The sequence below is a fragment of the Takifugu flavidus genome, chromosome 5 (genome assembly GCF_003711565.1).
Source record: "Takifugu flavidus isolate HTHZ2018 chromosome 5, ASM371156v2, whole genome shotgun sequence".
NCBI lineage: Eukaryota > Metazoa > Chordata > Actinopteri > Tetraodontiformes > Tetraodontidae > Takifugu > Takifugu flavidus.
Genome location: NC_079524.1, coordinates 3,891,547 through 3,905,779, shown reverse-complemented (window position 1 = coordinate 3,905,779; position 14,233 = coordinate 3,891,547). Strand labels below are relative to the sequence as shown.

Here is a 14,233-nt window from a genome sequence, read left to right as displayed (position 1 = left end):
TGAGACATTTGCTCCCGAGATTGAATCAACACACCTGACAGCTGTTAAAATCCAATACTGTGGGAATCCCTTCACTATAGATAATCGCATCAAGTAAAGGTAGGAATCAGAGGGGAAAAAGGGGTCTGAGGGGGCAAAAACAATCGTAGCATGCTCACCATATACTGGACAGTCGAGCTGGACTTTCGTTTCTGTCCCCAGGCAATAGATGGATGAATTTATTGATGAACAGGCACATAGATGGGGTGTACAAGAAAGGAAGGGAAAGATAAAGTAACAATGGAAAAATGTCAATGTGCTGGTAAGAACAGAAGACCAGATCTCGTGAAAAGCTCACACACATTGACGGCAGCAAAGGGGGAGGAAAAGTGTGTACGAAACAGCAAAAAGAAGTGGTTTGGGAGGGTGTCACCTGGAAGAGGACAAAAGAAAGGGAAGAAGATCACAGAAGCATTGTGCAGATGGCAAAATGCAGCCTTCTGTCAGCAAAACAGTTGGAAGAAGAGAGCAAGATTAAAAGGAACAGCCAGCGAAGGCTAAAGCCTCCTACCAGAACTAAGTTTGGCTTTGAGCTGATTTAAACTGGGTTCACTAATTACTCGTTAAAGTGGAGCTGTGTTAAAATCGTTACAGCGACAGAAGAGAGCCGACGTTGCAGAGTCTCCTAAATGGAGGAGATTTTGACATCAGGGGGACTGAAGCTGGTGTTTAGTTATGCAAACGAGATGAAGACTGCCTGTTTGAGCACAGCAGTGGAGAAGAGCCATCATCGTTGAGAAGGTTTAGACTGAGGAGGATGACAAAAGAAAGAGAAAAAATGAGAAGGATGAGACGCCTTTAGAAATGGTTTGGGGAAAGCGTGTGGGGAGCCTGTTGCTAGGCAATGAGCATGCTGCAGTGGAAGTAAGTGCCTATTTCTGTCATCTGAGTTTCTAGGGTCCAGACTGGCAGCTATTCCTGGAACTGGAGTCGCATTCCCTACTGAACCAAATGAGCGGCGAAAAGAGGAGTGCCGTGTGGGGGTGTGGGGGGGTGTGGGGGCAAAAACATGCCTGCACAACTGCACATGAGCAAGCCATGCATGTGAACACCCACAGATATGCATGCTAAATGTGGAGGCGCCCTCACACCCCCATTCGTTAAAAGTTGCTAAAAACAGACACACAAATGTGAAGTAGTCATGTATCTACATCCAAGTGTGTGTGTGTGTGTGTGTGTGTGTGTGTGTGTGTGGTGTGTGTGTGTGTGTGTGTGCGTGCGCACGAGAAATCGTACATGACTAGGCAGACATTTATATTGGTCTGTGTTACTGTGGTGTTGGATGTGGGAGATGTTCATTATAGGGTAAATAAGCACGGGGGGGTAAAGACCAGCTGGGGTGAGCAGGAAAAGGGAGAACTGAAAGAGGAGGAAGAGTCAGAAGCTGAGATGTAAGAGGCAAAGGAAGCTGTGAAACATTGAAGAAAGAGGACTGACTGGAGGAAGCGGACAGGTGACACACGTTCAAACACAAGCACGTGTGCTCTAAAGCACACAAAAACAGGCGCACACAGAAGAGAGGGAAACTCTTGCATAAAGAGAATATTCGATGTCATACAGGACACGATGAAAAAACACTAAAGGGCGCAACAGCGAGTGCAGAAGAGAGTCATTAGGAAGAGAAATAGTTCGTGTTTCTGCCTGGAAAATATTGCCTGGAAGTGTCAAAGGAGAAGGCAGAAGTGATGTGAGGATCTTACCTTGACATCGGCCTTTTTGTTCAGCAAGGTCTTAGCTGCTGTAATGAGAAAGAAAACGACGTCAGAGCTGGAGAAGAGCGGCTCTGCAGAGTTACAGCAACATGTAACACGTTCAGCCAACTTTGGATTTTTAAATCAACTCAATTTTTATGAGGAAACACGTGAGGAAAATAGTGCAACATCAGCAAATAAAGCAATTCATGATAACTAAGATGCAAATAATTCACCCATCCCAAATCTAGGAAGCCAGAATGAGCAAATCTTCCATTTTCAGCAAACTTCCTGTCCAATTTTATTGATTCATGATCAGAACACAAAGTTCTATGAACAATATAAACATTCTGTCGTCAAAGAAATAAAAATGTACCACTTAAATTCTTATCCCGCAATCCGCGCCTCAAAGAACTCTATTGGGGCCTTAATGAAGATTAGTTTTCAATCTGCTCTCTAATGAAGAGTAACGAGGGAGGGGTAGGAGGGAAATAATGATACTGAAGACAGAGGACATAATACCCATAATCCCTCAGAACAGTGGAACAGTCTGCGCGGCGTTCGCCTTAACGGCACCGTTACGACTCAGCAAGCACGGCGGTCCGACCCACACACATTCAACCTGGGGGGGTCTGAAACAAGGCTCTCATCCTACAAGATGTTCCTCAGGATGTACGCGGAAAAACGGTGTGTGTAAAAACACACGACAAAGAAGAAATGTCATCTCTAAACTTGCACGTGGGCATCTTATTAAGTTGGGTTTCAAGGGCGACTTGGTGTTCTTAATTATGTACACACAAAAAACGCCTCTCTTGTGACAGAGGAGGAATCTGAACATTTATATAAACATTAAAAAAATATATAATTTATAATACAGAAATGCTGTTTAAAAAGAATACCAGTTGCCTAGCAACAACAACACAAAAAAAATCCGAGCACCTCATTTCTAAGAATTCAGTGTGGTGAGTCTCGTCAGTTCTGGCCGCTAAAAAAAGCCCCCAATGCAGGCTTGAAAGGGACGGTGGTGGAGACAGTGGTGCTGGGGAGACAGGCCGCTGATTCCACCTCACCGCCCCCCCCCCCCAACCCCCCCAGGTGGAGAAAACCGGGCTTATTCCAGAAGGTGCAGCGACGGATGGATTCGCTTTGGCGTCACTATTATCATTTTAATTGTGAAACATGCCGCGTTTGAGCCCTGCTGCCAGAGCTGTGGAAGAAGCTTTTAGAATTTGGAGAGCGCTCGTGATATAGTTAGCATATTTTAAGAGCGGTTTCCATTTTCAGCAGACAAAAAAAGCAGCAATAAAGAGACTCTAGATAATCAGGAGGGGAGGAGGCTGATGTGAATGAGAGCGCTCTATTGTTACACTGTTCTTCTTCATTCCAAAGGCTGCTTGTCACTAAAGACAGGAAATGAGGTCATAATAATTTTGGAGATTCACCCTCTTGTACTCTGGTGGCTTAGCAGGAGAGAAGAAGGTTTGAGTAAAAGCAGATAGAAAGTGAGGGGAGAGAAGGAATGACAAAACCTGTGACATCAAACTGAAGGCGTGGGGGGGTGGGGTGGGGGCAAGGGGTGCTCCTTACCTTGGCAAATATTACACATGATGCACAAAAAGAGAGGAGGGAGAGATTAAAACAAAAGTGTGGCGATAAAACACAGCTGAAAAAAACCCACAGAAGATGTACCACTGCAGAGGCAAAGCGGGGATGAGCATGAACAAAGGAAAAGCTCGGAGCTGGAGCTGCAGGAACCCATGCAAAGTTTCTGAAGACCATAAAACAGCTGCTCCTCTTCAGCATGAGACAAGGTGGCATCTGTGTGTGCGTGAATATGCAAAATAGATGCATCCAGTGAAGCGGTGAGGCGGTCTGAGGCTGAGAGGAGGAGACAGCCCGCTATTAATATTTAACTGGAGCTTAGCATAGGGGGACGGAGAGGACTGGAGAGTCCCTGTGGTCTACAGAATCAAGGACACAGGCACTGCTTCTGTCTCTGAAGATCATGCTCAACCCTCGCATGACTCTGAGCTCCTTACGCAAGTTTCTACATACCTCCGGATCTTATTTCACTTTTGCTTAAAGATCAACAGAATCTACCTCACTTATACGTGAGCTCTCGAACTTCCGCAACAAGCCACCGAGGGTTCCGTCCCCGCAGGGGAATAGCAGCCTCGTTGGTAAGGAAATGAAGCTCTAACTTTTGCCATCCCAGCGATTCCAGTTCGCCTGGCAAACTCTCGTTTGTTTACATCACAGGAGCACAAAGTGTGAGGCTGCAGACGTGGAAAATAATACAGACGAGAGCATCTTTGGGGAACAGCAAAGCAACAGCTTTAGCTGCCTTGGTTTCGCAAGAACCAGCCCAGCATTGCATCCTCCAGGTCGCCATCATGCACCCGTCTCCCCTGGGCCCCATGCACCACTCCAGGGCCCCATGCAGCATTCAGCATCAGCCTTTAGGAAGTTCCCTTCTTAAAGTGACAGGGGCAAACGTTCCAGTATCATTGTCGAACAGAGAAAAGAGGAGAGAGATAGACTGAGAGATGTGACTTCATGAGGATGAGAAGAAACTGGTGATGTAGAAAATGTGTAATGGGACAAGTGATTAGTGTTAGGAGGGTGAAGCTGGAGAAGGAGGATGAGAAAGAGGGAATGAGATAAGCGATCAGGACCGTGCTGTGTGGTTGCATCTCCAGATGAATACGCCGAGATGAATGTGGATGATGAGCACATGCACAAGACGACAGCAAAAACCGGGCTTCCATCGGATAAAACGGGAATGTGTCAGAGAAATTTTAAAGTTTGTAGGAAGAATTTAGTGTAAGTGACAAACGTTTTGTCTGCCAGCTGGATGGAAACCGGGCTGACGCTGCAGGTAAACGACAGATTCAGTCAGTGACATCATCAGCCATCAGTCAGTGACATCATCAGCCATCAAGCTTTTAGCTGCCAAGCTGAAGCAGGGAAAGAGGACAGAGGGAACAGAGGACAGAGTGGGAGAGGGAGTACAGAGAGGACCCCCCCCCCCAGGGTGAGGCCACCATGCTACCTTGTTCCACCAGCCCTGCGGTGGCGCCGGTGGCCGCAGCCACAGCTGCTGCGGCCGCGGTGACAGAGGCTGGAGAGGTGGTCTGCTTGCTGCCCACTGTTAAAAGTCCAGTACCCAATCAGACAAGAAGAAAGAGCAGGTTTACAAGAGGTGGGGGGGGGGGGGGAGCGGCGGATGGGGAGGAGGGGGAAAGACGGATAGTAGAAGGAATGGCGTTTAGAAAAGGGGGCAAAAAAAGAGAATTTGCAAGAAAGAAGTGATTTAGACACAGTGGGAGGTGGGTGGGTGGGGCAGAGATAAACAGGGCGCATTAGTTTGGGGAAGGAGGGTTAATTCATAAACACAGGCCTCCAACTAGGGCCACAAGGTTTGGTCACAAACAAAGAAACTGGAATCAGATGCTCCAAATGTGGGTTAATATAAAAACGGGTGGGTTTAGGATTTTCATATGAATTTTAAAAACAAAAGGATTATTTGACCAGTTCAGTCCCATCAGGAATGACATCAAACTAAAAATCCTCTGCTTGGGCCAGAAGAGAGGCAGAAACTGCTTCTAATTGTCCCTGAAAACAGGATTATGGTTAGAAGGATGACCAGCAGCGAGACGCGTTAGAACTGTTAGAAACAACTGCTGATGGATAAAACTTGGACTCTGCAGTTTTTACTGTTAGGCAACATCAGCTGACCACAGACAGAATATCCTGGAACAAAACTGCCATTAAAGCGCCTGAGCTCATCCGCCTTTGACCGCCAGTCTCTTCCTTTTTATATTTTAGATGTTTCTCATCCTGGACGTGACTCGGAAAGGATGAACTCATGCTAAACTAGTCCTGAGATGAGGGAAAGGAGCGGGGAGAGTCTGTTCAAGGGTGGGCCATGTGTGTATGTGGTGGGCAGAAAAGTTGAGTGGGTCATCGGCTATTGTCAGGTTACACACACACGCACGCACGCACACACACACACAGAAAACAGACTTCCCAGTCACCTCTGTGATTTAAAAAAAAGTTATGCTATCCTGCTACATCACCTACCAAACATTGTATTTTATATTTATATTCTATCTATTTGTCTATTTCTATTATGTTGTCAATACATTTTTGTGTATATATTTACACTTATGGGGGTCAGGGGGTCACATTTAAGGGTGCAGTCGCGTCAGAAAAATAAATGTCCGTCTGCACCCAAAATGTCCTGTGAGTCACATCTATGGAAATAAAGTAATTAATGGTTCCAACTCTCACTGACGGGTCGATCTATGGAAATTGTGCGTAATCCTTAGGATGAGTCTTTGGTCACGTTTCACTGGATGTGAAGTGGTCCAATTAAAGTAGACTATATTAATAAACGCACGACATTTAGAGCCGATCACATCCACCTTGTAGAGTTTAGAGAACGTTTCTTTAGGGTCAGGTGACCTGACATGTTTGGTTACTGCACAGCGGTCAAATGAGAAGCGATGGTACGCGTTAATGTATGATTTGCTTACTGTCTTCTCAGCGCAGACAACATGAGAGGAGCACTGTTGTAAGTAGGAAAAGAAATTTAAGAACTAAAGATACATCTCTGCTGAAATGTTGCCACTAGCATGAACGCTAATGTTACACCCACTGAACTAAATGAAACCGAGGTTAAATGGCTCAGTTATGGCAGTTAGAAAGGCAATAATACCTGCTTTAATAATGGATAAAGAACACAGTGAACATGAGACGCTCTGTTAACCTACAGACACCTCTGTGTCTTTTAAATGAATGATTACCAGGTCAAAGTTAAAATCCCTACAAATAACGTGTGTATTCCGTACATGCTGATTGTGATGGCCTTACAGCACTTACCAGAGAAGTTTCGAGAAACCAACATAGTTGTCAGAATTGCCCCCTAAAAGGCAAAGAAATCAGTCCAGTGAGTATAAACATTGTTTTAAAAAAAAATCAATATCACAATAATTGTCAGCGTATGGCATTATTAAATATTTAAACAGGTGGTCCAGAGGACCAGAGTGAGCGTGTCAACAAACCTTGAGTTTCCTTCTGGCATTGAATTTCTTCAGACACTCCACAGTCTCCTGTCTGTGCATCATGGACGCCACTGTGGACCGTTGCTGAAAGACAGCGAGACGAGGAAGGTTGGAGCAAACAACAGACGTACCGAGGACGTCCCGCAGGTGGGGACACTTACGCAGACCCATGGGTGCTTCAGGGCCTCCTGAGCTGTGATCCTCTTGGCTGGGTTGATGGTCAACATCTGGTTGATCAGGTTTTTAGCCTCTGGGGTGACGGTGTCCCACTCAGGGGAAGGGAACTGGAGAGAGAGATCAAGGCCACCCCCCCACCACATTTACTGACTGTAATAATATCTAAAGTCACATGAATCCAGGAGGATCTGGGTCTTATCAGAGACCGAGAACAGAAGCCTTGCAACCTGATCAGACTGTAAACCCACCGAGCTCGGTGATGTTTAGCCTTAAATATCTGTCTGTGTCCCGCTGTCCCTATTCGTTTTGCCAGGACATTTTAACATCCTGAAATCTAAACGGGGTGATTGAGTTACATAACCCTTGGCTGAAAGAGAAGGATGGATGGGGGGGTGAAAAAGGAGAGAAGGCTCACGTCATAAGCTCCAGCCTTGATCTGCTGGTACAGTTTGTGCTGGTCCTCGTCCCAGAAAGGAGGGTAACCCACCAGCAGGATGTAGAGGATCACCCCTGAGACACACATGAACAGAAAACACACTTCTGCCTGGTCTGTTTTCATGCCATAAGTGAGGTCATAACTGTAAATGCTTGTGTTAATCATACATTAAAAGGCGCTGAGCAGTGTGGAAGATAGTGTCTGTGTGTGTGTGTGTGTGTGTGTGTGTGTGTGTGTGTGTGTGTGTGTGTGTGTGTGTGTGTTGTGTGTGTGTGTGTGTGTGTGTGCATCAACAACTCACCACAGGCCCAGATGTCCACAGGTTTACCATATGCCTCTTTCCGCAATACCTCAGGGGAAAGATAGCCTGGTGTACCAGCAAATCCTGCAAATACACACACACACACACACACACACAGATTGACAAGCTTCATGTGATAGATCGTGTCTCTGCTTGTAAAGAAAGTAAGATAATACGAGCTGAAACCAATTCAGCTGTACAGAGATGTTAATGTCTCTTTAAGGACTCTTCTGTGATAAGAAAACATGCTGATATTTTAACGGAAGTCTGTTTAAAAGGCTATAAAAACATGAAACAGAGATTAGCTGTATGGGGGAGCTGAATGTTTGTACCAGTGTACGTACCAAACCAGGCCTGCTGATCCCCCTGAACCTCAATGGCGAGGCCAAAGTCGGCCAGCTTCACTGCAGCGTTCTTGCATTTGCTTGCAAGGAGCAAGTTTTCAGGCTGAAGTGAGCCAGAGGAGAGACATGATGTCACCAACCAGCTCACGTTAAAGACAAGAAAAACATCCACTACGGAGGGACAAGCTTTGGGCAGACAGGACACATACATACAGACATTGACGCAGGATACGCACATACACAAAAGCGTACAACGCGGATCCACGTCACTCGTTAAGTGCTGTCGGGGTCTCCAGAGGTTTGGTGTGGCCTGCACACTCCATCTCTGTGGCCCAGATAAGACCGTCAGCCTCATTATTCACTATGAGAAGATGGTTCTAATAATGGGATGCTCCCCCCAGTGACCCCAGCTCCTCCTCACTCTGTCCCTGTGCATCTGTATCTGACTCCAACAGCCTTAATAATGGCATCAGCATGATGCGTAATTATCATTATGCCTGCGTTATCAGGAAAAGAAGCTCTGGTCCTCCTGAAATCCCACCGATGTGCACACGAATCAGTTCAGGTATTAAGGTAACGGTTCAACTAAGCTCTGGAACACTACGCATAAAAGTGTGCAGTCCAGGTTGCACGTAAAGAGGGCGACCACAAGCGAGGGGAGCCGTAATCCGCCAGCGAAGCGCCTGCCTCGTGTCATCACGTTCTCGCTGCTCTATCGCGTGGTAAGGCTTTACGCTTTTGTAAACCAAGGAGTCAGAACTTGGCAGTGCTGCAGCGCTAAGATAATCCCTGAGAACAGGCGTGGGTGGAAACACTGGAGAAGCGTGCGCTCATCTAAAAAGGTGCAGAAACGCTAAAGATCCAGGCCACGGATTCAGGACGGAACGGTTGTAACAGGAGCCAAATAAACATAGATGTGGATGACGGTCCCACTGGCTAAAATGGTGGTGCAGGATATGGATTAAAGAGCCGTTCACTGGTGGGTGCTGAAATAAAAATAATGTTCCTGTGTTTATCTCTTCCCTTTTATGTGTCTGTCCTTGGAGGATCTGGAAGAACTGTGGCATTCATAACAAATTCCTTCAGAGAAAATGGTAGAAATGGGCAGAACGTCCACCCCTCTACTTCCATCCCTGGTTAAGACAAATACCAAATATTAAACAGGCTCTCTTGGCATTATTGAGTAAATTACATCTAAATTTTTGACTTGCTGACCTCTGTTGTGTTTAAAGAAGATGGAAATACAACCCTGAAGCTGTTTACTTACTTAATATAGTTATATTCTTCAGAAAAGAGAAGCTCACAGTAAACAAGTGTGACGTAACACGATAGCCGTGTTAAGTTGCAATTTTTATTTTCTGGATAGTAGCTGCTCTCCGTTTGGGGCGTTGGTGTGTGTAAACACCAGGTGGCCTCCTAACAGAGGCTTTGTTCATGGGCGCCAAAGCTTTAGAGCTGCCTCATGGAAAGTTTAGAGCTTTCTTTTTTATTTTTGAAGACATTCCAAGTTGCAAAAATGAAGAAAATGGCCTATTCGTGATTGTGAACACTTAAAAACACGCTTGTGATGTCAACATCTCACTGCTAAATGCTAATTGCTAATTTAAGGGCTCTTGCCACACCGGTCTGCCGTCAGTCATCACAGTATGACCTACTGGGTGAAACCCTCTCCGGCACTTGGCTGTAAAAGCAGATTGGTGCGTCGGCTAAATAAAGAAATATCCGCAGCGGTCCCGACGAACATAACGCAGCTTTGCTGGAACGCTGGCACTGACATTTGAACAGGAGAGATCCGCTCCACACAGCGCGCCATGCACACGGAGATGCAACATTCAAGCATGCGCTTATAAATACACACAGGACACAAGAGCAAGAGGGCTGGAAATGAGTAAAGCACAAAGCCACAAAACCTGATGATCCTTCACGATAAATACGGAATGTCGAATGCTGCCTGACAATGGGGCAGTTCTGTGGAAACAGTTGGTTTTTAACAAGTTGAAAGGGCCAGCTCCCGGTCAGATGATCAATATTTTAAAAAAAATCAATCAATAGTTAACATCTATCTCTGTCCAGTGCGTCTGCAGGTTCAGGAAGGAACCTGAATATAACCTCAGAATTACGTGAAATATAGGGGAAGACGAGGGAAATAAAGTATTCCAGAGTTCAAAAGCTTTGGCCTGTTGCCATGAGCGACGATGGTGCATTTAAATACGAAGCATACACAGACGACAGGTCTAACGCACCTCTAGCCCTCTTACACAAACACAGAACTCTCCGAGGGCCGCTGTGGCGACCCCCATCACTCACCTTCAGGTCTCGGTGCACCACGCCCATTTGATGGCAGTGAAGCACCGCCTCCAGGATCTGCTGGATGCAATGACTGCATGCAAACACCAAGGGGAGAGGGGGGGGAGGGGGGGTATGTTAGTTTGAGCAGCGCCTCGATTCCGTGCAAAAGCCAGGGGTGTGGAAAAGGAAGCTGGGAGAGGAGGTATGTTGGGAGGAGTGGGAGAGGATTGAAGAGTAGAGAATGGACCGAGAGGGCTCTTCTGTTTCATCCTCAGCTAAGGGAGCACGTGCAGTAACTGGCCGGGCGCTGGAGGAGGTGAGGGAAGGAGTGAGTCATGGGAGAATTAATAAAGATGTCTCTGGGTCAATGCCACGTTTCGGACCAGTGTAGCTGTCTTTTAAGGCCTGTTATTATCAAACCAGTGCTACTGGAGTGTGTGTGGGTGTGTGTGTAAAACTTGGTAGTCTTTTCCTGTGGACGGGTAAGTTTGAGCTGATGTTAATCTGCACAGAGGGACTCACACCCAATGGTAAAGTGTTGACGGTGCATCATTATTTCCTGTTCCCCCGACAATGTGAAATTTTAAAAAACCTCAGCGAGGTTTTGGGAAGTGTAAAACTGAGACTTTGAGACTTTGGGCTTCTAATTAAAGCATCTACGGGTCACAATGCAGCGTCATGTCATCAACAGGCTGGTTCATATTTCCAGTAATTCCACCCTGCAGAGTCCCACAAGACCGGCAAAGACGTGGCTCCTTCCTGGCATTTTGTCATATTACAGTCAAGGATAGGTTTCATTTTACAGAAAAAGAAAGAAAAACACTTAAAGTGAAATGGAAACAACTGGTCCGAAGTCACATGCAGACAGTCAGTAATCGAGTTTCACCTCAACCTACAGGTTTGGAAATGACTTGTTTGACAGATTTGCAGGCTTTCCGTGATGCATCTGCTAATAAATTATCACTGACTAAGCAATGGCAAACTAGATTAGACATATATTTAACCTGTAAGTGCTTCCATAAAGTTGGACGAAATGGCTTGTGTGCAGCCATTATTATGGAGGTAATAAAATAAAATCACTCAAAACACAGAGAGGGGAGAAGATAAACAAAAGGAGGGGGGGGGGGGTGATCAGATAACTTCAAAAAAACATCAGGTGGGAGACACGGAAGCCTGGACGACCGTCAGAATGATGGCTGACTTACTGATCGGCTGTCAGCCAGAGCAGCAGGGGCATTTATCATGTGGTCGTTTGTAACATGACAAAAGAAAGGAGGTGTGTGTGTGTGTGTGTGGGGAGGGGGCGGGGGGTTGAGCCCCTCCAGCAGAGAGTATAAACACACCGAGACCAGACAGAAACGCATCAGACAGGCGGACACAAGACCGGCACCTCTAAACATGACAGGGTGGCAGAAGGATGGAGAGAGGGAATCCAGGACAGAGGTAAAAGGGAGCAAGCAGAGGTTAAAAGGGGGGGGGGGGTGGAAGGAGGGGGGTTAGATGCAGATGCTCCTCTACATATACTAACCTTCAGGTCCCTGTGCACTATGTCATGTTGGTGAATGTGATGAACACTTTCTAGAATCTGATGGATACAGTGACTGTGAAGACAAAAGAGAGAGGGGGGACAGTTGGGGGGGGGGCGTTGATGGTGAGCACAGAAGGATAAAGGGGGGGTGAAGAAAAAAGGGGAGAGGTCAGGTGACGTGCATGCAAGGGTCAGCATGAGGAGGGGGATTCAGAGAAGAGGTGGCAGAGATGGGAGGGCAGAAAAGATGAGAAACACATAGTGTGGGGGGGGGGCAATGGATTGGTGGTTGCAGGTGGAGGAGACAAAAAGATTCATTTTTTTAAACAAGATGAGAGAGGACAAGAACAGCAACAGCAAAAACAACCTGCCAGACAGAATAACAATAACAGCAAACAGGAGAAGAAGAAACAGAAGAAGAAGAAGAAGAGTGGAGTGAGAGAACGTGACGACGGATGGGAGGAAGATGGCAGAGCGGAGAAAAAGAGGGACGAGAACACATGAAACAGAACATTTATTCAATGAGAGCGAGTCAGAGGACACCGCTGACAGGCTAATTTGTGTCGCTAAAAGGAGGTAGAGAGCGTGTCACGCAGGGACCGATCGGGATGTCGCTGGTACGTGCACTTACTCAAACGTGCACATGCGGCTCGGCTGCAGTGAGAGCAAAATATGTGGAATATGTGAATAAGTGAAGAGACAGGCAGCCTGCAGGATCCACACCCACGCAGCATTTACCGAGGGGGGGGGGTGGAGAGATGGAGATATAGTGTATGTGCATGGGTGCACACACACACACACACACACACACACACCACACACACACACACACACATAAACATAAACATTTGTTTCTACAAGAAAAAAGGTAAGTTCAGGTGAGAACATTAAAAGGACGTTCAATCCTTTGCTAACGCGTCAGCTAACTAAGAACTGGGGGGGAAACAGATAAAAACGAGCACCTTTAGGCCTCTTTTGCCCCACAGTTAAATGCCGGAGCCCCTGAAAAGGATCCGATCCTTTAGGGCCGCGCTCAGATAACCTAAGGCCCAGTTGTCTGATGACTGAAAGGGCCCACCGGTCACCACTGTTGCGTCACTGGAGGAAGCTCGCGGGTTCACGTTCTGGCCGAGGCCCGACTGTGCGGAGTCGTCTGTTGCTCCGGCCCGTCTGGGAGTTCTCTGGCCCCCACGGAGACACGCATGCTGTGTTAAGTGGTTGCTCTTGTCAGGGAGGGTGTACGGTTCCAAGCCCCATTTAAAACAAACAGATATGCAGTTTTAATGGGACGTATCCCAGTTAAATAAAGCTTTTACGGAACTTGAAACTCGGTTCACTGCAAATGTTTTAGAATCTGTTGCCAGCCGACTCAGGAAAGGAGGCCGAACGTATACGGGTGCCATGGATACGTGCAGACCAACGTTTAAACCACGTGTGTGAGCTGATCTGCGGCCTTCTCTGGTGCCAACAGCGTGACTTCAGTCCTGGGTCACTCGTGACCCGCTTCGCATTTAAAAACAAAAAAACCTTCCAACCGTAGAGGGCGCCGAACTCGATGCCGCGTCAGCGAAATATTTCCCACAGCTCTACAACTTTATCTGTTCCTATTTATATTTCAAAGGTTGAGTTCTCCATAATTCACAATGTGGGCTGACAAATTATGCATAAATCCCATTTGCTGGAGATGGAAATGTCACAAAGCAAACATCAAATCAAACCAAAATCCGATTTACATAATAATACCAACATCCTTGTGAATAATCGATATCAGCGGGGGGGGGGGGGGGCTACAAACAGCCACATGGTGACCCACCATTGCTCCTGCTTTATTTAGCAGCGTTTAACTGCTAATCACACTATTGAGCACCTTTAATTCCATTTCTTTAACAGATGCCAGCCACTGGCCTACAGGAATACAGATGTTACAGAAAAGAGAGTTTGAACGTGTGCATGTGCGTGTGTGTGTGTGTGTGAGTGTGTGCAAGCAAGCAAGCAAGAGAGAGAGGAAGAGACTAATTATCCTAACTAATTAAAGTCCCACTTTTGGCTGGTCTCCAAGGAAGTTAGGCTGACAGACAGAGGACGGACCTGGATGACTTAGTGTGTGTGTGTGTGGGGGGGGAGTGTATAAAAACATATGCACATAGGTTAATGTGTGTGTGTGCATTTGTTTGGAAGTGAGGGGGAAATGTGTTGCCAAATGAGTAGGAAATTAAGTTCGAGGCTTTATACATGGTAGAATACACACACACACACACACACACACACACATCCTTGTACTTCTATCTTTGTCAGGACTTTCATAGACATTATATATCTTAGCCCTAACCATCAGTGCCTAACTCTAACCCTGATCTGACCT

The 14,233-nt window shown here is 46.5% G+C and overlaps 1 protein-coding gene across 34 annotated transcripts in view; it reads right to left on the bottom strand.

The window, feature by feature from the left end:
* camk2b1 (calcium/calmodulin-dependent protein kinase (CaM kinase) II beta 1) overlaps positions 1-14,233 on the bottom strand; it is a 31,448-nt gene that overhangs the window by 10,569 nt on the left and 6,646 nt on the right. For 5 of the 34 annotated variants that reach the window (XM_057031828.1, XM_057031846.1, XM_057031834.1 and 2 more), the window contains exons 6-15: positions 10,362-10,434; positions 8,055-8,157; positions 7,711-7,794; positions 7,389-7,483; positions 6,958-7,080; positions 6,797-6,880; positions 6,615-6,657; positions 4,783-4,878; positions 1,740-1,777; positions 159-191 (exon numbers count right to left, since the gene is read on the bottom strand). In XM_057031828.1, coding sequence (XP_056887808.1) covers positions 159-191; positions 1,740-1,777; positions 4,783-4,878; positions 6,615-6,657; positions 6,797-6,880; positions 6,958-7,080; positions 7,389-7,483; positions 7,711-7,794; positions 8,055-8,157; positions 10,362-10,434 — 772 coding nt within the window. Of the gene's footprint in view, positions 1-158; positions 192-1,739; positions 1,778-4,782; positions 4,879-6,614; positions 6,658-6,796; positions 6,881-6,957; positions 7,081-7,388; positions 7,484-7,710; positions 7,795-8,054; positions 8,158-10,361; positions 10,435-11,871; positions 11,945-14,233 lie in introns of all 34 variants that reach the window. The other 29 variants (XM_057031832.1, XM_057031847.1, XM_057031836.1 and 26 more) reach the window with 12 other exon arrangements.